Source organism: Desmodus rotundus, chromosome 1 (assembly GCF_022682495.2).
Source record: "Desmodus rotundus isolate HL8 chromosome 1, HLdesRot8A.1, whole genome shotgun sequence".
NCBI lineage: Eukaryota > Metazoa > Chordata > Mammalia > Chiroptera > Phyllostomidae > Desmodus > Desmodus rotundus.
The window spans coordinates 47,992,493-48,016,133 of record NC_071387.1 but is presented as its reverse complement, the minus strand read 5'-3'; the positions used below and the strand labels follow the sequence as shown (position 1 = coordinate 48,016,133).

The following is a 23,641-nucleotide window of genomic DNA, read 5'->3' as shown; positions in this document are numbered from 1 at the left end:
AAATAACATCTACTCCACTGGAGCCATTGAGTAATTGCCGTGTCTGCTCAGTATTGTTTCTGTGGTATTAGTTTTACCACTCATGTCAAGTCGGCTTCACGAAGTAGCCTCAGCATCGCTCACACGGAATGGAAAATCTATGTCATAAATTCAGTGGACTTAGAATTAAAGTAATGTAATGAATATAGTAAATTTTATTGGATTTTTTTAATGCTTAAAGGCAATTCTTGATAAGTGAGCTTCACCTCTTAACAGATTCTTATTTTTTTCTTAAGGCACCGTAACAGAGAAGCGTATCCCAAAGATTATGATATAGAGGGTCCTGAGGAAGTGAAAAAACTGTGTAATTCAACATATCGGAGATTTGGAACTGATGAGCCCCAAGTGAGTAGTTGCTGCTAATTTCTTTAAGTCTAGAATCTTCCCCCTTGTGGAAAAATGAAAAAATAAAAGGAGGAGCACTTTGCCCATGCCACCCTCTTAGCTATGTTAGTCACTGTGAGCTTCAGTGACCTTACCTTTAAAATGTGCATATTTCATGAGGTTACCAGGAGAATAAAATGAGATAAAGCAAATAAAGTGCTTAACTCAGCTTGGCACAGAGCAAGTGCTCAAGAAATTATTACTGTTGTTATGATGCTGTTGCTGCAGCTGCAGCATTTTGCTAGGGGTCTGCTTTAACCTTCACAATAACCCTAAGAAGAAGGTATTATTATCTCCATTTTGTAGATGGGTAAGAACTCCTAGAGGTTAAGCAACTTACTCAAAGTTACATACTTAGGGAGTAGAAGAGTGAGAATTTGAACCCAGGTCTTTGATTTCAAGTCTTTGTGCTTATCTTAAGATGGCAGACTTGTGAGTAATTAAAACATGCTACTAATATCCTTATAATACTTGTGTGACCCAGTTACAAAAAGAATATTCATTGCATAAGTAATTCCTATTTGAATTGCTGTGAGAGGCTATTGAGGTTTCTACCCAATCAGCATGAGGCAGGAACTCAACACCACAGAGACTCCCAAATTGTATCCTACAATGCTAAGACCTTTGGAGATGAGTAGAAGACTCAATTCAGCCTTAATAGCATGGTCTGGGGCCTGAAGAACTTGTAATTTGACAAGGGCAAATGTCAATGTCCTGAGAAGACTGGGTTTGAATCACATTCTGCCCCCAAAGGCTGGGCTAGTTTGAAATAAGGCAGGCCTAGGGAGAAATAGTTCGAGAAGATTCTCGATTCTCCAGTGTGATGGAAATAACTTAGCTTTGCAGGTCCCATGCTGTTTCTTCCCTTCCTCTTATAGTTGCAATGGACAGAGAATAATGAGGATAGTCTGAAAGATGGGGATTTATTATAAAGATACAGCTGCATGGATATGGAACCAAGACACCTAAAAGAAGCAAGACAGCAAGACAGTCTCTCTCTCTTTCTCTCTCTCTCTCTCTCTCTTGTTCTCTCTCTCACACACTCAAACACAGAGTCTCTCTTAGCATCTCTCTTTCTCTGTGCTCAGTTATCCTCTTGCCTCACAGCTCAAATCTCAGGGGCATTCTGATGGTTTCCTCCATTTCCACCCTACCTCTTGCCTTTGCACCAGGCTGTCTCTATCCAGCTCACACATGGAGAGAGCACTTGAGTCTGGTACCTAACTCGATCAATAGCCACCCTGCCCCACTCCCCAAACCCAGTTTAACCTCGCTTTCTTGAGCACAGGGCTGTAGTCAGGACAAGAGAAAGTTGGACAAGGCAAGCATTGCCTGGCATGCACTTAGAGTCTATGACTCTGAGCAAACATTTATTTTTAATTTCTAAATGAAAATGTTCTTGGTCTCTGGGTTGTTGGGGGAAGTGAGATCAAGTAAAATATGAGGTGTAGAAATGTCAATATTTGTTCTTTATATTCCATGCATTACAGTAGTCAAGCCTCAGGTTTAATATAGAATGCATAAATAAGATATTAACCTTCTCTTTGACATATATTTGTTCACGGTCATTGAAAACTTGTCCTTCCTCTACCAGGTTTGCAGTATGTATTAGATAGAAAAGAAAATAGACCAAGGAGTTACTATTTCTGATGAAGCTGCTATTCTCATATCTTAATAGTAGGTTACATTTTTTCTATAGATTATTTTAAATAAAAAACACTTGCTTGTTCATCTTGTTTCTGTTATTTTCAACAAAATTATGAAGTTAACAAGAAAGATATTATCTCAGTTCTAAACCTAGATTCACTGATTTTAAATGGCTTACCCAAGGTCCCAGGTATTAAAAGAAGGGAGGAAGGGATACAGGCACAGAGCTTCCATGCTTTCATGTGTCAGGTGGGATGCTACATGTGGCAGGGGGAAGGATGAATCCCTCTTCCTCTTGTCATAGAGCTTGGATAGAGGCCTACATACTGGAACACACTTGATATTTGGCAAGAACCATATGTCCTAAAGGAAGAAGCTCGGCCACCTAAGCAGGACCTGTAAGAGATTCTAAACTAGGTTAGAGCAGTATGAATGATTATGTCCTTGAAGACTAGAGTTGAAGAGTTGAAAGAGGCTTTAATTAGTTGTGATTTCCATCCCACCTTCCACAATTGAGAGGAGTTTCAAGGGAACCACTGCGAGAGATTAATAGGTGTGTCCTGAAATTTAGAGGACAGAGTCCAGGTGTATGATGTATGCCTGGGAACCTAAAGCTGAGAGGTCTTCCCTGGTCTGGCAGAGCAGGGTTGGGGGGAGACAAGCAGCTTTTTAAGTGGGGATGATGGTCAAGGATATGTGACTGTGTGAATTTGCCCATGGGCCCATTGGAAAAAATTTGCCAGAGCACTCTTGAGAGGGCCGCTTCGGGTAGGAGCAGAGAGCAGAGAGACCCAGCAGAAAAGACCCATCAGATACTCAAGGCTTGGGAGGAGGAGGAGGAGAAGCTTTCCCTACCTCCAGCAAGCTGCAGCTGGAGGCCTTTGTGACAGTCCCTGAAAACAAAGTGCCCCATGAAAGGAGTCTATTTTGAATGCCCTGCAAGCCCTGTGCCACCAGCATAGATCAAGGGAGTAAGGATCACTTACACTAAGCCTTTTCACCTCATCTCTGCCCATCAGCCAGACTTGGGAGGGGCCTGTGAGTCAGGGGGGAAGTAGAAGAGAAAAGCCTGAAAAGGAAACAGCAGTGGAGCAAGGCCCCACCCACTGCAGGCTTCCAGGACTAAAGCAGCACTGAGCTGGGAAAGTGAGAACCTTACATCTAATCAGTTAGAAGTTGTGATTTCTTCATTGGACTGGAAAACTTTATAGCTAAAATGAGGTCTTTCTTAAGATTGAGGGGCCCCCCAAAAAGCTATGGGACTTGGTTAAAATTTCTAACAAGTCAGAAATAAGGACTAGCTATCCATGTGGGATTTAAGGTGCAGCTTGATTCAAATCAGGTTGCTTCATGATTGCTTTTATTGATGGAATAGAATCAATTCAATAAGATTCCTACATGAGCAGTGTCTCTCATTTCATCCTCGGGAAACTCTCCAGGCAGGTACCCACATGTGACCCATGCTGTATAAACGAGAACACTGAGACAAAGTGAAGCTTTACCACTTGTTGAAAGTCTAACAGCTGGGAAGTATATTAAAAATTAAAATCTATTTATCTCCACTGGTTCCAAAGTCTTAATATCTTAAATACTTTCCCTATTAGAATGCCAAGTTGTTCCACTCTTAGCCCAGTGGCCTTTTAAATATCCGACACTGCATCCTCCTTGCAGAAAATGAACCTGGTTATTTATTTATTTATGAATTTTTGCTCTGGCTTGGGTATTGTATACATCTTTCTGCATATGTCGTGGGGCTTTGATTTCTTACATCTTAGCTCTAACCTCTGTCCTGTTTCCCAAATTATGTCGATGCATGTGGTAGTTAGCCCTATTCCCATCTGTTTCTCCTCCTGAATGCCTTGTTAGCATTTTTGGTTTTTTGCAAGATTGCTGCTGAGTGGTTGCTTCTTTTGTGTACCAGCATTTCTGTTTAGCTGATTGAAGGTTTCCTTGCCCTTAAATGCTGCTGCTAGGGCTAATGTGAGCATTGCCTTTTCGCAGAGAGATTTAAGATGAGACTCTCTTTGTCTACATTTTGGTTGAGACTCCAAAAGTTCAAGTACAAAACCATGGTCTCATGTACCAAAGCGAAATATTAGGCCACTGAGATGAGATCCTCAAAGAAGATTGTGCCCATAGGCCACTGCTCACATGCAGAATATGAGAGGATTAAAATCTAGGAAACCAGAAGTTTGAGAGTAGAGGCAGGGTTTTAGGAAAGGTGTGCCGTCTCATCTGCATACCCCTCGGGTGCCCGGTAAAGTTACAGATATGAGGCTGGTAGGGTCAATTTGAAGCAGTAGAGCAGAAAGGTGTGAACTAGCTACATATACATCATTGGTGGGACAAGGATAAGTACGTGCTCAGGGCCAAATGGGGCTTTTGGGGTCAGAGGAAGGGCCATGTGAAAGAGAAATACGACATGAGCCATTTTAGAGCCTGCCTAAGAGTACCTCACGTAGGGATTGGGGGAGGCTGGGGGGGAGGAATTGGCTGGATTCACAGAGGCTAAAGCAGGACATTTAAGTCCAGCCAGTGGCATCCTGTGTCTTGGAACATCCCACTGAGTGTTCCCAAAAGGATCTCAACATCTACTAGAACACCCAAAGAAAGTCAGCTTTGAACATCCGCCAATACCAGAGAGTGCCCAGAGACAACCAAATAAGATTATTGTGATATTGTGATGTATAAGAAAAATATATAGGCACTTCTGACCTTTTGACTCCTGAGAAGGAAGGAGGGAGGGAAGGACGGGGAAGAGAGGAAAAAAGAAAAAGAAAGGAGAGAAGGAAGGAAAGAAGAAAGAGAAGGGAAGAAGGAAATAAAAGAAGGATTGATGGAAAGAACGAAGGAAGGAAGGACTACATCCAATAAACATGTATTGAGGCCCTATTGTTTTGCCAAGTGCTGGAGTAACAAACACACTGCAAAATAAGGTGCATATATGTCGGGAACCCACAGGCTCACGGGGGAAATTGGGGCAAACAACCACAGTGGCCAAGTGTGTGGCGGCTGCTATGATGAGGAGAACATGAGGTTGCTGTGACGGCCCCTGCACTGAAATGGGTTGATCAGAAGGTCAGGCATGGCTTCCAAGTGGAGGTGGCCCCTATGAAGCTCCTGAGCTGAATCTTAAAAGAACCATCTCTTGAAGGAATCTGGAAACATCCACTCAGGTTTCGGTGGTGGCTTACCAGATTTCCTATGTCAATGGTTCTTAGGCTTCAGGAAGCTGAGTGGTCCATGGGGGATCCAGATTCACAGGGGAGCAGTAATTCAAGCCACTGCAGCTTCTGTAGTTTTCTTATTAGTCTAAGTGATTATAGGAAATAGCATTTTAAATGACTTTTATTTGGATATTTTATTTGGAGTTTGTTCTGGTGCTTGCTGCTTAGCTATAACAGAGCAAGCCCCATGCAAACTAAAATGATCATGAGTACTTTTATCGTTGTTTGTTCATTTGTAAAGTCTCCCACACCAGGATCCTCACAACACCGCCAGGCCCTGTCACAACCATAATCACAAGACTGTTTCTAAGGAAGCAGTACATGTTGAATCCCGTAAACTCGAGCGAATTAAGTACAGAGCACATCTGATGCTGTGTCACAGAAGGTGAGACCCTTTCAGACATAAAGGAACAAAGAAAAGCAAGTAATTTTATTAAATAGATTTTTCTTACACAGCTAATGAATCAATGCCAAGGCATTTTTGGAACTAACAGGACAACATTGATTAGCAAATTAGACTAGTATTAGTATTAACAGCATCACTGTCATTTTGGACTTAACATGGCAAACAAATGAATAGTACAAAAGTATATTAATGTTCATTTTATGAATAAAGAATAGCTAAGTAAACCTCAACTATGATCTGTTTCAGTGAATGAAAATATGACATTTAAAAATTAATAACCCTAGATGCAAACTAAAAACACAGTGAGATACCACTTCATACTTGTCAGAATGTCCATCATTAACAAATCAACAAACAACAAGTGCTGGACAGGTTGTGGCGAAAAGGGAACCCTAGTGCACTGTTGGTGGGAATGCAGACTGGTGCAGCCACTGTGGAAAATGGTGTAGAGTTTCCTAAAAAAACTAAAGATGGAACTGCTTTTTGATCCAGAAATTCCACTGCTGTGATTATACCCTCAGTATCCTGAAACATCAATTCAAAAGAACCTATGCACCCCTGTCATAGCAGCATTATTTACAATAACCAAGTGCTGGAAACAGCCTAGGTGCTTACAGTAAATGAATGGATAAAAAAACTGGTACATTTACTCAAAGGAATACTACGCAGCAGAAAGAAAGAAGTAGCTCCTACCCTTTGCAACAGGATGGATGGAACTGAAGAACATTATACTAAGTGAAGTAATCCAGATGGTGAAAGACAAATACCATATGATCTCACCTATAAGTGGGACCTAATCAACAAAACAAGTGTTTAAAATAGAACCAGAGACATGGGGAGAAAGGACAAACTGACAGTGACCAGAGGGGCAGGGGAGGGAGATAACAGGGAAAGAAGGGGAGAGTTCAAGTCAGTGAACATGTACAAAGGACCTTAGACAAGGACAAGTGGGTGGGGATTGTCTTTGGAATGGGGGTTGGATGGGGCTGGGGAGAGCAGTGGGGAAAATGGGGACAAATGTAACTGAACAACAATAAAAAAATTAAAACTCAGAAAACTTTAAAAAAATAAAAATTAATGACCCTATAAGGAATATAAAAGGATGTAATTACACTAGATATGAGAAATTCAATTATCATTTATTTAATTGGTTCAGATATTTCTTTGACACAGTAGAATAGTCTTAGGGTGCTTGTTGTATTCACATCTAAGTACCTGAAAGAAGCATATAGATGAACTTTTTGTAAATGGAATAATTGGAATGCCACTGTAAAAGAGTGACTTAAATCAGGAGAAAGGAAGATGTCTGGGGATAGTGGACTGTTGAGTCAGGGCCCCCTCATGCTTCCTCTCTCCATATTCTCTGAGCCCGGAGTTGAGGTGGCTGTTCCAGCCTTCTCTCCTGAAACTGTTTTGGATTGTCTCTTCCACTATCAGCACAATTGAATCCACCTTTCCAATTTCAGACATTCTGTATGAATTTTGGCCCACAGAGTGTACTTTCCTTGTTTTCTGCTGCAGCTATGGGTTTATTCTAGCAAATATCTTTTTTGTCACTTCCAAGGATTTGGGGCAGGAATGAAAGTAGATGTCCACCATTTTGATCCCATCGCTCCTTTACAACTCATTTTCTGTATCAATAATCATGCCCTAATTTAACTTTTCGAGAAACTGGAATTTAACTTTTCGTGTATATTCGTTTGCTTAAGCAAGAACAAATGGAAATGTGCAATCCTATATGCACCCCCCCATATTGCTTGCCTCCACTGTCCGTTTACCCTACTTGGTAGAGTTAGTGTTTTCTCTACGCCTGGGCAAAACCTTGTACAGTTTCCATCATGGTTATGGTCACTCTCGGATAATGAAAAGTCTATTGGTCACATTTCAATAATTAAAATAGCTCATCAAAATTGTGAATTTCATTTAAAGTTAAATCTCTTCCCCTCCTCGATTTAGAGTCTGCTCCAGGCCAGAGAAGTCTGCAGAGGGAGATAGGTGGGCAGGAGGGCTTAGCTGGTTTTCTGTTTCTTCACTTGCTCTGCTCCTCCGCTCGCTCAGACAGCTAGACAACTAAAAAGCTCTCAGTGATTACTAATATTAATTAGTTAACTGAGACTGCTTTTGATACAAGACTGTTTTGTTATCTAAGAGTGATAAGAAAAAAAATATGGCACTTGTCTAAGACTTATTTCTTTTAGGGACAGGAAATAAACCATCCCAAAAAGGCTAGCATAAACAGGCAGTGGAGAAAAACAGTGATATTAGTTTTCTGATTGTACCTCATGAGTCCCCGTTGTTCAAAATCGTTTTGGGGAGGGTCCTTTCCATTTCTCTGGGATCCTTTTAAATAACCTGTTTATGGCACTACTGCGTTCACCTGGACACAGAAACAGCCAGCATTTCCAAGGGCAAAACTGCTGAGAAATAAGAACAGCCTTTTGGATGATTTTTAAAAGATAAGGTCTCAGTGTTTACTTGGTAATAATGACATTTTTGGCAATGGTGCGAAAAGGTACAGTTGGTAGGGGAGTGCTGTTTAATAGGGTAAAAGAAGACTCTTCCTCAGTTAGGACTGAAGATCTAAGAAAATGAATGCCAACTTCTCCGTTACAAAGTGAGGTGCCTAAACGCTCATGTAGAACTTGAAAAGCATTTAGGTAGTAACTGATTTTTAGCATCTTGGTCTCTTATCCACCTTGAAGATTAAAAAAAAGAAGAAAGGTTGAAGAGACCTGGCTGAGAGTATTTGGAACTTGGAGTCATTTGGAGATAGTATACATGCTAAGTCCTACCCCTGTTGTCCCCAAGGGGTAAGGGTGGTAAGTATGTCCTATTCATTCAAGCCTTTGAGCAAAGCCTCAAGGATGCTAGACAAGGGACTTGATTGGTGTTTCCCCGAAGCTGGGGAACTTGGTGGACTGAAGTCTGACTCATTCCTCAAGCAAGCTGTGGCATCAAAGGGAAAAGTTGATTTGGGAAATACCCACGCTCGTATCAATATGGGTCAAAGGCATATGGCTCTCTGGGTACCCAAAAGAAACCCAGGAAAGAAATGTCAGTTGAGGATCGTCTAAAACAACCTTTGCCAAGAGAGACGTTGCCAGGGAGGTAAGTCACCCTCAGCAGAAAGGTGGCTTACCCTCCAATGCGGAATTTCAGTGGGAGTCCTAACTGACCTGCTTGTTTCCTGCGTCAATCACCTCAGTTACGTCTACTGAGTGTCATTAAATGCAGCCCATGTGGGAAGAATTCATCTTGGAAGATTAGAAATGAGTACTAAAAAAAATCAAAACTCAGGAAAACAAAGAATAAGAACACTATTACAAAGTGAATTTCCTGTATACACATTAGATATTTTTCATATTACCATTTGACTCAAGTAAGATTTTATTATGCAAATTGAATGGAAATTTTAGTGATTATACTGTGAGTTTGTGCTATGTTAATTTAGCTATTCACATACCAAATTGCCAATCTTTGGGGAGATATATATCTCCCAAAAGACTTTTAAACATATGGAAGTGCTTTATAAATTCTCTACTCTTATGTCAGGTTGTGAACATTTCTAGACCAAAAATGATTTTTCACATGAAGATGGAATAGGATTAGGTTTGCCTACATGCAGCAGAAACCATGAATTAACAGTTGCTGTTCACATAAGGTTTTATTCTTTCATGTAAAAAGTTGGAGGATAGCAGGCCAGGACTGGTATGGAATCTCCACATATTATCAGAGACTCACTTCTTCCAGCTTTCTTCTCTGCCATCCTTTGGGTAGGGCCCAAGACAGCTGCTGGAAACCTGTCATTATATCTGCATTCCATGCAGCAGAAATTAAAACCAGAAAAGGTTGTATAAATTATTCTTACTCATGCCCCACTGTCCAGAACCAGTTCAGTTACTGGTCATATCTAAGTATAAGGAAGACTGGAAAAACGTAGTCAGAAACACCATGGTCCTAGCTAAAATTTTGGGGTTCTATTGCTGATGAAGATGGGAAGTCTAATGTTGGGGGATAACATTTGCCCATGATGCAGAAAACACAGAGGTTAAAAGTAGGCTGTGGAGTCAGATGGCTTCTCTTTGATTTTTGGTTCCCCTGCTTATTAGGTTGTAACTTTGGTCAAGAGTCTAAAATGATCCATGTCTTTATTTCCTCAGGTTAATGCGAGAGTAGTAGAGTTTTCATGAATATTTAATGTGAAGACATTTTGAGTGGTGCCTGGCCATGTGCTATTGTTATTACCATTATTCCCATGATTTACTACAACTCACTAAGCTATAGTCAGTATAGTCTCTGGAGTTTACTACTCTAGCCCTAGAACTTAGTAGGATGTCTGCAGTTCCTGGATGGTTGAATGAATGAATGAGTCAGACTGCATGAGTTTTGAATTGTGAAACTTTACTTTCTCAATGGTTTCCATGGGCATTACTTAATTCCTTCAACCTCAGCTTTCCCTTAAAATGAAGATAAACTATTCCAAGTTTTCTTCCTTTCTCCCTCCAGATCCATTCTCCACCCCTCTCAACTTCTCTGTGCCAAGGAGGCTGACCTTTACGGATTGTGTCCTTGCACTCCCTTGCTCTCTGGCTTCCTGTTGGGACTCACCTGTAGAAGGCACTGACAGGCGATCAGAGGTGAAAGGAGAATTAGCTTGGACATCTGTTCCTATGGTTTCCTCCCTGCAGAGCCTTGGTTTGGCAGTGGCTGTGTGCTATAGAGACTGAATGTTTGGGTCCCCCCCAAATTAAATATTGAAATCCTAATTTCCAGTGTGATGGTATTAGGAGGTGAGTCACTGGGAGCCCTCATAAACTGGATTTGTGCCATTATGGAAGAAAGCTCAGAGAGCTCCCCACCCCCTTCTGCCATGTGAGGACATGGTGAAAAGATGGCCTTCACCAGACACTGAATCTGTCAGCCCCTTGATGTTGGACTTCTCAGCTTCTATAACTGTGAGAAATAAATTTCTGTTGTTTATAAGCCACTCAGTCTACAGTATTTGTAACAACAGCCCCTATAGACTAAGACCCCCATGTGTCTGTTCTGAAAGCCAAAACTTTCAAGTGGCCCTTTCTTTACTATAGGTCTTTCGGGGTTCCAGTAACTGCCCCTACCTTATGGCTCCCCACTGTTGCTATCCTCATGGCATTTCAACTTTGTCTGTTGATTTTCTGAATGCTGGCCACACTTTTATAAACACATCCTTTATTAAATTCCCCTCACTTCCCCACTTGATTGTTCTTTTCCTTCTGCGACCATGATTGATAGACAATACTCAGAGGGTTGCTTTGAGTATTTAACAAAATAATGCATTCAAAGTGCTTCAAGTGGTGGCTGACACAGAATACACACTCAATAAACTTAAGCTCCACTAATGCTACTATCATCTACTTTCTTTTACTTCTCATTATTTCATGTTTGGCAATATCTTTGTTTCATAAATTTTTAAAGGTGTTGATTGATTTGTTGAAGTATTTCACTGCCAAAAATGATCAAAGCATAACTAGGGTAAATTATTGAGTCCAACTTAAACCTTAAAATAAAATGGTGGCTAGTAATTTTTTCCCCAAAGGTATGTCTCCTTTTTTGTTAAAGTATAAAATATGAGTCCCAATACTGTATCCTCTACCATTGACTTGTGAACTTGGGGATCTAAGAAGAGGGGTGGTTGAGAAATCAGAGCTGGAAAGCTAGAGCCTGGTGACTCAGGAGGTAGAGGTCTTAGGGAACAATGGTGAGAGAAACCAAGGATTTATAGAGCCATGGCGTAGACCAGGGAAGCAGGACCAGAGACTGTAGCTAAAACTGGTTTGAGTTGGGGAGATTCGTAATTATTGCAGAACCTTATTATACTGACCCAAAGTAGACCAGAGGCATATGACTATAGCTACGATAGCAGTTGAAGTCTTCAAATTTCTAAACAGTGGTTTCTGTCTTTTAAAAACAAAATCTAATGGAATTAAAGCGATCTGGGGTTTTGTTGGATGTGTTGGAGAACCTAGTCTTTAGGTTTAGGGAAACTAATGGGTTCTTGCCGTGGTGGTGAGTTCTGGTTCTCTGCTGTGATCCTTCACACTTGTGATATCCTAGAGTTTTATAGGAGAATACTCAATCTTCATCATGTATTTTCCTTCCCACAATTCCATAGATGTCACCATGATACATTTGCAATTGTTTTGCATATGTCTATAGATCTGCAGATATTCCTCATTGTAATAATTGCTTGATAATTCATTGAGTTATCATCTATGATAGAAAATGGATAATGATGAGGAGGATGGTGATGATGATGGTGATTGTATCTGATTGTATCTGATTGTATCCTATTCAATTTACAAAGTGATTACCACAAACACTTCCTTACTTAGGGAAATTAAAATATATTAACCTTAGGAAGAAAATAGAAAGCAGATATAATTAATATTTAGTTGAATACATCACTTTTTATTTCATAGCAACAACTAATTTGATTTTTATTTTCCAACAAAATATAGTAAGAAATTGCCATTTTTACACATTTATGATAAAATATTTAACTGCTATGACATACCACTTACTTTTAATGTCAGTGGAGTCAACAATTAAAATCAGAATGTACTTCAATAAAAATATGTCTTAGTAACGGACCATCTTTTTACAATTAATTTATTTTTCTAATGTATGACTTCTATTTTTTCCCAGATTTGGATCTCAGAAACACATGAACAAATGGCACAAGTTTTTTTAAACACAAATTTGGCTCAAATACAAAGCAAGGCTTTGTTGAATGAGGAAACAATGAACTCTGGGATTATTGAAAGGTACTCTTAATATTTCCCTTTGTTTGCAGAATGGACACATGCAGGAAAGGAGTTATTTAAGTACTGAAGGGGGTAGTGGTGCCAGCTACACATTATAGGAACACATCTCAAGCTTCCATGCTTCCTGCTGATGCTGTTCCTTCCGTCTGGAATTCCCTTCCCTCAGTTTGCCAATCAGCACTACTCATTCCGGGTCCAGCTGAAATGTCGTTTCCTCTTTACGTGTTTTTTCTGGTTAGGGTTCTGACTATCTAGGTTTGAACCCCAGCTCCACAGTTTATTTTTGAAAGTTATTTGGTGTCTGTAATCCTCAGTTTGTTCGCTATAAAATGGGAATTATGAAAGTCTATACTCCATAGAGTTTTTCTGAAGTTTAGATGAAGTATGACATGTGTGTAGAAATACTGCCTGAGGTGCATTAAGAATTAGATAAGCTGTTATTAAACAGAATTAATTGTTTTCATTTCCTTGCCCTCTGAGTATTTTATGTGAAAGTACTTACTTTCCTATAAAACAGTTGTACTTACATTCTTGTTATTTATATGCATGTGTGTTTCCTGAGACAGTTTCTGAGGGTAGGAGCTGTTTCTTAGTCATGCCTGTAGCCCTGCAACCTCGCCCAGTGCCTTTCCACGAAAGCCCGTGGTATAGACTTTGTCTTATATTGTAATTATTGGAGAATGCATTCAAAGTAATGAAAAAATGCTGACAATTTCATTTATACATGGGCACATTTTATTTTGCAAAGTGTATAGGAGTTGCAAATATGAAAATCCTTTAAAAATAATCATCATAAACATGGAGGGTTATCAGTGGGGGGGGGGAAGAACAAGGGAAAAGGTACAGGGAATAAGAAGCATGAATGGTAGGTACAAAATAGATAGGGGAGGTTAAGAATGGTATGGGAAATGAAGAAGCCAATGAACTTACTTATATGACCCATGGACATGAACTAAGGTGAGGGAATGATGGGGGGGGGCGGGGTCCAGGGCAGAGGGGAATAAAGGGGAGGAAAAAAATGGGACAACTGTAACAGCATAATCAATAAAATATATTAAAAAACAATTATCACAAAAATTCAGCTCCAAGTTAGTTTTCTGTGGTTTTGATAGTTTATAAATGTCAGTTTGACATGTTTCTAAAAATTGGTCTCTTGTTTCCAGGGACACTGGATTGCCTGTGACAGGCTTTGGCGCTCTCTTCACTACACACCCACCAGATCGGCGCAAAATGTAAGCCGTCCTTAAACTGCTGCAGATCGCACATAGTGCTTCTTAACGATTCAGGGGTTTTGCTCGCAGGAGTAAGGGGCTAGGGGGCACCAAAGTCAACCAAATGCCCTTTAGATAGCAGTTTACAGACTTCTTTTCTTTAACAAGAGGTTTTTATTTTTCATCAATATGCATAACATTAATAAATAATAGTCAATCCATGTTATGAATGGATTCAATATTTCCAAGTTCTCTTACTCACAAAAAGCTATTTGTCACCCCCAAGTCAATACTTGCAGTGCTGCTGCAGTCCTTCACAAACTTGCACAGTGAGGTGGAAAACTGGAGCCCCCCAATGCACACGTTCCCAAGCTCAAGTTGAACAAGGCAAGGCTCTGCCTTCTCACTTCAGCAAGTGTCCCTTTCAAGTTCTATTTAATGACTTTTTTAATGTTTTTTTTTAACTGATGAATATGCTGTTTGAGATGGCTCCCAAGTATAGTGCTAAAGTGCTATTTAATATTTCTAAGCACAATAGGCTGCGATGTGGAGAATATGCACGTGTTATATTAAGCTTCCTTTAGGCATGAGTTATAATATTGTTGACAGTGAGTTCAATGTTAATGAATCAACAATATGTATTAAATAAGGTGTATTTAAACAGAAGCACATAAGACTGGTTGTGTATTGATTGGTTGATGAAAATAATAACCAGAGGCTCTCAAGAATCTAATCCCATATTTCTTCTAGGAGCCGTGGTTCAGCATTTGCTAATTCAGTGTTTGTGGTAACCTTACAGAACATCGCTGTGAATAATGAGAATTGACCATAGAGCAAGAGACCACTAACTTTGCCAATAAAAGAAATTAATTTATTTTAGAGGTGGCATGACTTGTCACTACAGAAAAGAAATTTCTTTTCCACTTATTTTTCTAAAGAATGCACACTTTCATAATTTCCGTAATGATGTAGAGACAAGTGATGTGGAAATAAAGGTACTTACAAGCATGACCGAATTCTGAGTGTTAAATTGTGCATTATGAAGATATGAATGTTTGTCATCACTGGCAATTTAAATGTTTTGGCTTCCTTTGAAAACTGTCTGACATTAGAACTAAGCTATTTTGCAGAGACTGCCTGAGGAAGGGAGGGTTGGGGAGTCCCACCCCATTTCCCAGTCACTTGTTGTAATTCTGGTCAGGTATTTTATTAACCCTGTGGGTTCTAACCCTGATGGCTCCAGCAAAGACAACCTGGCCTGCATCCCCCACAGCTTGCTGTAGCACCTCTAAGTGGGCTGGAAGGTCCACAAGGGGTAGCCCCGGGATGATCCTTGAGGAGGATGGACTCCTGGCTTCCATCAAGGTGATGAGCTAAAAACTTCCTGCTGGCTGCCTTCTTACACTGAAATCTGGGGTTTCCAGCAAAGATATGGGAAGGCATAACGAATCCTGGGGTAGACTTTGATAACTGTATTCAAACTCTGAGAAGCTCTCAAGAATATAAAGGGGTAGAGCAGAAGAAGGCTAGGTGCTGGGAGGAGCAGAGAAGGCAAGAGATGAAGTCTCTAGATGGAGTCTTGGACCATCTCCTCCTCTTCCTTCCTCCTCCCCCTTCTGCTCCCCCCTCCTCCTCCTCCTCCTTTTTCTTCTTTTTCAGAAGCCCTGGTGGCAGTGTTTTAGTCTTTTCTGTGGGTTGGTCAGACTCCCCAGAGGAAGCCCTCACCCATCTGAAGGTTAAAGGGCTGGTGCCTGTGTTCTCGGAGTGATCTGGGCAGTGGCTGGGACATCGATATTAATCCATTATCTACAGTCACTGAACCATGTTGTTCATCAAGGACTTTCTCCTTTATCCTTTCCAGGGAATAAATTTCTAGCTTCCTACTGGCAGTAACCCAGCAGTGGGGAGTGGAGTTGGGCCTGGAGTTCTAACTGCTTCTCAGATAGCTCTCCCTCAGACCTCCTTTGCTGATTTAGGGCTCAGCTTTCTGCTAAGTCAGAGACCAGTTGTCCATCTCTTGAGTTTTCAAAATTTGTTTCTATTATCCATTTTCCTGTTTTTCCTGTTCTTGTGGATATGTTATTTTTTAAAGTCTCTTTAATGTGGTTTTAGTGGAACTTTTTGAGGAAGCAAGATGCGAGGTGCACATTCATTCTTGACTCTAAAGTCATCATCTGAAATATTACCTCCTCCAGGGGAGCTTCCCTTCCCACTGCTACCCTCCATTGCCACGGTAGGTCCCTTTGGGTACTTATAGCACTGTGTGTTTCTTTTATCCTAATTCTATCCATTTTGGATGCAATTAATTGCATCTTTGTTTGTTTTTTTTGCTCTGAAGGGCAGCTCTGTGTCAGCTGTATGCCTAGTGCCTAACAGAGAGCCTGACCCATAGCATGTGTGCAGTAATTATTTTCTGAGTGAATAAATTATTTCTGATGATGAATAGCAAATTATAATGGGAAAGGGGTGTGGTTAATTCCCATTTTATTTGATTTAGGGCATCAAGGCCTGTGGAACCAAAAGTTGTTCTCAATTCCATGCTAGTAAATGTATTAGAAGACATGGTCTCTTAGAAAATTCTCTCTTTTTGTTTGATTTGCTAGAATTACTTTTTTGTTTTATTTGGTTAATGAGTATTGACAAGGAAATAAATACATGAGCACCTTCCACCGTTCTCTGCTAATTTCACATGCAGTTCTTGCTTTCAGTTAATGTACACTAATTATAGGACATTCCATACAATAGAATGGTGTGGTGTTTTAGAATCTGCTCTCTTGAATATTAAATATTCTTTTGCTTCTTGCCAACTGTACAGCTGTGGAAGTTAAATGTCAACTTTAAATGGCAATGAATAAGAATGAGTTTGCTCAATGGACCAAAATAATGTGCTTCATCTTATAAAAGAAAAGCTGTAATCATAATGTAAATTTAAACTTCAGGTTACCTCTTAACAACAAAAAAATCAGAATACAGGTATAGCTTTGTTATTAAAGAGACATTAGTCAGATGCATTTATATTAATTTTTATATAACATCCATTATGCCGTGATAGCATTCGACAGTCTGTTTCTTTTCTCACAACTTAACCAAAAGCCTACTTACTTTATTTTGAATTAATGTGAAGAAGACACAATGCCTTCCTCCTTACACTTGCAGCAAATATCTCAGCAAAACATATTGAAAACCAGAACAGCTAGAATGTTGGACACCACTGGACTTACCGCTCTTGACCTTACCTAGACAAAAGAGCTCTGTGAATAATTCCTTCCATGTAAGTCAGACAGAAATTTTTTTTTTAGTTGTAGGGAGTAGTGAGGTTGAGACTAAAAGTGATATAAATGACTCAACTTTAAACATGAGATCTATATAGTTTAAAGCTAATTGAGCTTTTCTAAAACTAGAGCTGTTATTTCTTCTGAGAGTTGGTTGCATTTCCATCAGAGAGTTTTTCAAGAAATTGGCATTGGCCAGTGATAGGAGGGGTCAGAGGCAAGGGGACTCAAGGACCTCTCAGACATCAACTGTGCTCTATGCCCCTGAATATGTAATTATCTAATATAAAATGATTTTATGGTTGGACCATAGAACAAGACAATTGTAACTGATTCCTTCTAAGAAGTAAGGTTTTCCGAGGATAATGACTGGACCGCAACTGTGGCCATTTAACAAACAACTAGAAACCAAAACAATAGAACAAAAATAACAAAAAAAAACCATATCGAGCACGTCCACATGTAAATTTAATTTTAAGATCATATTTCTCAGAAGCTCTTATTTATGTATGCTTATCTAAAGATGCGCAGTCCTGGGATAATGGTTCACAGAATGAGTTTGTTTTTTGACAAGGGAAAAGCCCGTTCTGGGAGAGAATATGTTCCGGGTGAGCAGGTCCATGGGAGTCTGAGTCAGTCTGAGGGCAGCCCAGGAGTACTGCCGTCCTACCGGAGGGTGGAAAGACACAAAAGGCAGACCTCTTACAAGATCAGCCCAGACTAATGTGTCTTGTCATTTTACCAAATTTAATTGCCAAATTTCAGTGGTAGTGACTAGTGTATATTGTTGAAATTTTCTGATAAATGCGTCATTTCCAGAATTCATCCAAACACTTGCAATCCACATGACTAGAGAAGAAAGAAAGTAACAGTGTTTTGTACCACTGTGTAGTTTTTTGGACCCAGTGGTTTTTCAGAAAGGGCATGGTATGGGAAAACATGGTCTCTACTCCTGGGCCTGCACTAAACCTGCTATCTGCCCTTGTACTGGCTAATCACCCCCTCTGGGCTTCAGTCATTTCCACCTGGAAAATGAGGGGATTGAACCAAATGATCTGTAAAGTCCTTTCCTACTCTAAAATTTTATGATTCTAAGGAGAAAGGCATCTGCAGTCACATAAATGGACAAATTAAATGAGGCCAAAAAGTAGTTCAGGCAGTTAAGTTTGCATTATTGGCACAGAGCGCTTATCCATATGTGTGTGGAGTGATCACTTCACAGTAGTAGCAGCGAGCTTGGGCCACATTCTAAACCTTCAGTTTATGCCTCCTGTGGGTGCATTTAGCATCTGTAAAACCTTTGGCACTCTTCAAGGGAATGAGACTGCAAGTGAATAATAAGAGGTTTTGGGTGGGTTTTTTTTCTCAAAGTTCAGTGCAAGGCATTTACTTTTTTTTTTTTTTTTCCTATTCAGTCACTTGTGTGGTGGGTCATCTCTTGGTAAAATACCACCCAGATGTTGAACATTTTTCCAGAAGAAAAAAAGTTTAAAAAACTGATCAGTTATGACGGTGATGAGGGTAACATCTAAGGAAATGTGAAGAGGAGAGTGGTCTGGTGAAAAGGCTGTGGAATGAGAGCGAGACAGACTGGGATTCAGTTCTTGATTCCCCGTCTTACTTATTGCAGAACCTTTTGTTTTTGTGTGTCCAGGTTTCTTCTTTTGGACAAAGGCCTTTCCCCCATTCAGTGTAATCAAGTTAAGCCTTATAATGGATGGTCAGATTTCCCCCCAACTCCTACCTCTCCACAAATTCAAGTGTCGGGCACATGACCCAGGCTGGCCAATCAGAAAACACTCTAGGATAATAATTGGAATTTGGGGCAAGATGCTCTCTCCTGCTCCAGGTAGCAAGTTACAGAGAGCATCTTGCTTCTGGGGGATTATCTACCTGTAAATGAAGTGAAACAGAGGTGTGGAGGAAGAGTTCTAATGACATTCTTTTTGTATGTGCTGATATATTTCTTATTTTTTGTTTTTTGTTTTTTCCTTAATCTAGTTTGAGTTTGGGTTTCTGTACCTTATAACTTTCAGAGTAATGCTAATAATAGCAAATGCCTATACGGTGCTTGTTATGTGCTAGGCACTATTTTAAGGGTTTCACATATGCTAACTCATTTACTCCCACAAAAAGTATATGAGTTGGTTGCATCATTATCCACATCGTGTGGAGGGAAAAACAAAGGCACGGAGAAGTCAAATAGCATGTGAAAACTCAGATAGCTAGTAAGTGATAAAGAGCCAGTATTTGAACTGAGACAAGCGTAATGACAACGCTCATGGTCTTAGCCACTGTTTCTGTGCTTCCTCTTTGAATGATAGACCAACTACGAGAACTTTGAACATTACTTTCCTTTGTAAACATGGAGATGATAACTTCTACATTTAAGCAGGCCACACCTTGAGCCCCAAGCTCATAAAGGAAGTACTGAGGAGAGGTTATTTATCTCTTCTGAAATTACTGGAATCAAATTGTCCATTTTTCAAACAACCCGGGCTAGTGGTTCCTAATACATGCCTTGGCGTTGGCTTGACACTTTCCTCTTCGAGGCAGTAATTTTGCCTGAGGTAATATCACTAACTTGGGCTCCAAGGACCAGGTGGCTTAGCTAGTGATGAGTAACTGACAGCTTTTCTAGTTGGCCCAAGTTGCTGACATAATTTCAGAGTCAACCTGAATGCTGTTGCTCTTTGCATTACTCCTTCATATAGGGTGTCCTTCTTTAAGGGGACTGGTAGATTCTACCTTCTGATTCATGGGCCCTAGCTGACATACTGTGAGCAGTCCAAAACATGTGAAGAGAGCATACAGAACCAAGTCACTGTATTTGACAGCTCCAGCTGAGCTCCCAGATAACAGGCCAAACCAGTCATCCACGATGTGCTGGAGCTGACATACTCCAGTCTAGTCGACCACCTGGATGCCTGTAGCTCCAACTGACGTTACATGGAGCAGAAAAACCAACCAGCTGAACCCAGTCATCCCACAGAACAATCAGATAATAAAATAATAATTATTTTAAGCCACTAACTTTTTAAACTACAGAAATAGGTAGTTGAAACAACCTTCATGTCTCCAACTACCATGGTTATGTGGCTATTTCTACCATTATTTGGCCTATATAATAGACTACATATAATGGCCTATTTGTCATTGCTAATCTATCAGGGATACAAGCAGTTCAAATTTTTGGGTCTAATGAGCTAACAAAACAAGTGAGTGGTAAAGATTTTCAGACTGTTACAGTTGTGGAATTTATATTTAATCCTCACATTTCTTTTTATCCCATGTGCATTAATGATGAAATGATATTACTAGCATTTCTCTTTTATAGTATTGAAAGTTTATGTGGTTGTCATAAAAATATCATTATTTATAATTACTTAAAATCTTCATTAGGTCCTAGTGGATAGTATGATACTATCTATGAATCTTGAGACATGGTGGTGGATTCACAAAAATAAGAATTTTAAAGTATTACAGAAATCTTGCTACTATCCATATTCAATTTCATTCCATATGGGGCACTTACATAGTTAAATTATTACACTAACATGTAAGCCTTATGTTCTTTGAAATGGCTTCTAAACATTATTAGGCTTAAAGTATTACATGTGTCCAACATATCTGAATTCATTCTTTCAAAATAAACATTTAATGAGTGCCTACTGTGTGCCAAGAACACCTAGATACTGGGAATATAGAGACAAAAGACACCCCCATCCTGAAGTAGTGCATTGTCTAATATATGAGAGAGAAAAATGACCAGTCAATACTCATGTATTAGTCAGGAATATGCTTGGATGAAAGTAATAGAATACCTAACTAGTAACAACTTGCATAATTAGGGAATTTGTTCACCTGGCGTGAAATACAAGGGAGTTCAAGACTGGCATGGCACCTAAACAATGTCATTGAGAATACAGGGTCTTTTTGTCTTTCTTCTCTGTGAGTGTTGCTAGATAACTCTCATCCTCATAGTCTCAAAATGGTTGCTATGCCTCCCCAAATCAATCTGTTCTAGAAAGGAAGAGGTGGGAAAGAGAAACTCTATTTAGGGTCTCCATTCTTCATTTATTGAATAGACTGTGACATGGCACAGCCTTTGGGCTACAAAAGTGCTTTTAACTTCTAAGTAGAGAATAAAAGGGAGAGGAGAGGTTGAAATAGGTGTTGAATGAGCCAACGACACTCTACAATATGCTAGGGTGAACACGGGATGCAAGGAGAGCACATAACTCAGACTTGGAAGGTTACAAGTGCTTCAAGATATAAATGATATATAAATCGAGTTATGGAGTGTGAGTTGGAGTTGGCCAGATCAACAGAAGGGAAGGACACAATAGACAGAAGACAAGGGCAAGGAAGGGAGGAATGGGGCCTGTGATGGGCATGCCTGGTTCACAAAACACAGGTTTGCAGTGATAACAGCTAAAGTTGGACAGAGACGCTGGGGACAGCAAGCAGTGCCTGAAAACTATGTTAAGGAGTTTGGACTTCATCATGTGGGCTACAGTGAAAGCTTTTCAAGTGTGATGCAGAAATGATCAGATTTGTGCTGAGAATGCATAAAACAGTGTGGTAGGCAACTGAGACCGCAGTCAGAGAACTGCTGAGCTAATTAAGGCAAGACATCACAAAGGCCTGATTGTGATGGTGGTATGGAGGGAGAGAAGGGTGCAGACTTTAGACATATTGAAAGGAATGGACATTAACTTGATGACTGATTAATTATAAGGGTAAAAAAACCTCAAGGTTGATTTATTCCCAGGCTTCTAACCTAGACAATTGGGGGTTAATGGGACCCTTCATTGAGGCAGTAAAGATGGGAGGAAGAGCACGTCAAAAAATAGCTTGGTATTTGATGCTGGAGCAAGAGAGAGGTCACTGACCCAGACCCAATTGCTAATATAAGTATCCTGACCAGTTGCTCTGCCTCCCTTTCAATCCATTCTCCACCTTGCAGCTTGAATAATCCAATTAATATGCAAAAAGAACCATGTCCTTCCATTGTTTAACTAGTATCATTGTAGAACTGCTTTTTCTTCTAGTGTTACTAAACACATGCTATGTGTCTGAGTTAAGGGCTTTATGTACCTTATTTAGTTCTCATTCTTTGAGAATGGATGCAACTATCCATTGCAACTATCTCCCTTGAAAATGGGCTCAGATAGGTAAAGTAAATTTCCAAAAGACCCTTACATGCTAGTAAGCACCAGAGCTGGGTTTTAAACTCATGTCTGGTCTGTCTGACTGCAGAGTCTGTGTCCTTAACCACGGCAGTGCATTGTCTTTCATGCTTAATGCTCCATATCCTTCGAAGTACTTTCATATGTATTACCCATGACCCCATTCCTCCTAATAATCATACAAGGTCATTTGGGTAGGTATATTCTTAATTGTATAGAGGAAAAAATCCAAGCATAGGTAATCAGGGAATCCAATCCTCATTAATTAATCCATTCATCTATTGTTTAATGTTTATGGGGCAGTTGCTAACGGGGGGAATTAAAATGTAGAGGGTTTAAGTGACTTGCTCAAGGCCCTATGACTACTTGGTGGTAAAACAGAGACTAGAATCTTTGGGTTCACAGTTCTGTGTTCTTGATGGGAGGGGAGAATTGCTTCCAAACTGCTAAGGAACTTAGCAAGCCTTGACTTGGATCAAGAGTAAATGCAGATTCAAATTGTCCTGCGTCTTGTCTCCCCTCTATTTCTTGGCCACTGGCTTCTTAGAGGTCGATTTCTGAAATGCAGGCTCGGCATTCAGCAGCTGTGGAAGAACTATCAGATTTGGTGTGTGTGGCTTAGTTCAGTAGGTAGAAGCAGGAGGAAATGACAGGCATATTCATTTCAGCACAATATGAGATTTTATTTTTAAATGATGGTTGCTGTTAAGAATAAGACAGAATTTCCCAGAGTGGTTGTAAGCTTCCCTTTCCTCCTACCACACAGAGTCAGGTAGACTCCATGGCCCTCTGTGGCTAAATAAGTAATGTGGCTACATAATGGTCCTCCTCCTAAATAATGAATGCAGCCTCTACTGCTGCCAGCAGTGCGGTTAATTCCAAATTAATTCCCTGCTTCTTTGAATCATGTACACAGATTCAGACTCTGAGGGGAGACCGTCTTATTTGCTGAGTAGATGTCACATGCCCTTCTTCTAGCTGTCGGGAAGCTGGTAGAGAAAACATCTGCTTCTGAACCTCCGGAGAAAACAGAAAAGAGACAATTGATCTGTAAAGTTCTTCTAAGTTTAAGAACTGTGATTCTGTGGGTTTTAGTGCATCATCTTACAGATTCGCACTGGTGTTAGTGCAAGTGTCGGTGTTTTAACACGTACTGTGGCTTTAGTGATAACTTCATATCAGACTTCTTTTCCTTTCTTATCTTACAAAACATCTTTACTTGCTCTCTGCCTTACAGCCGTGGAAGGTTAAAGAGGGCACGTGTGGCAAATTGTGGGTGGTGCTGGGTGACAGTCAGCTGTCCAGCTTCCAAGTGCCCTCACAGTGTGGCATTATCCTGGTGAATTTACCAGAATCTTGTCTTCAGTTTTACATTTCCTTCCCTTTTATCCATGCTTCAGAATTTGTCTGCCTCACAAAGATTGACTTGTGATCCTTAAACTCACAAGAAAATCCAGCAT

The 23,641-nt window shown here is 40.1% G+C and overlaps 1 protein-coding gene across 6 annotated transcripts in view; it reads left to right on the top strand.

Annotated features, from left to right (window-relative positions):
- Nucleotides 1-23,641, top strand: part of CFAP95 (cilia and flagella associated protein 95) — a 104,812-nt gene that overhangs the window by 62,487 nt on the left and 18,684 nt on the right. For 3 of the 6 annotated variants that reach the window (XM_045190772.2, XM_045190778.3, XM_024554655.3), the window contains 3 exons: nucleotides 276-384; nucleotides 12,388-12,506; nucleotides 13,670-13,738. In XM_045190772.2, coding sequence (XP_045046707.2) covers nucleotides 276-384; nucleotides 12,388-12,506; nucleotides 13,670-13,738 — 297 coding nt within the window. The remainder of the gene's footprint in view (nucleotides 1-275; nucleotides 385-12,387; nucleotides 12,507-13,669; nucleotides 13,739-23,641) is intronic. The other 3 variants (XM_045190782.1, XM_053923869.1, XM_045190787.2) reach the window with 1 other exon arrangement.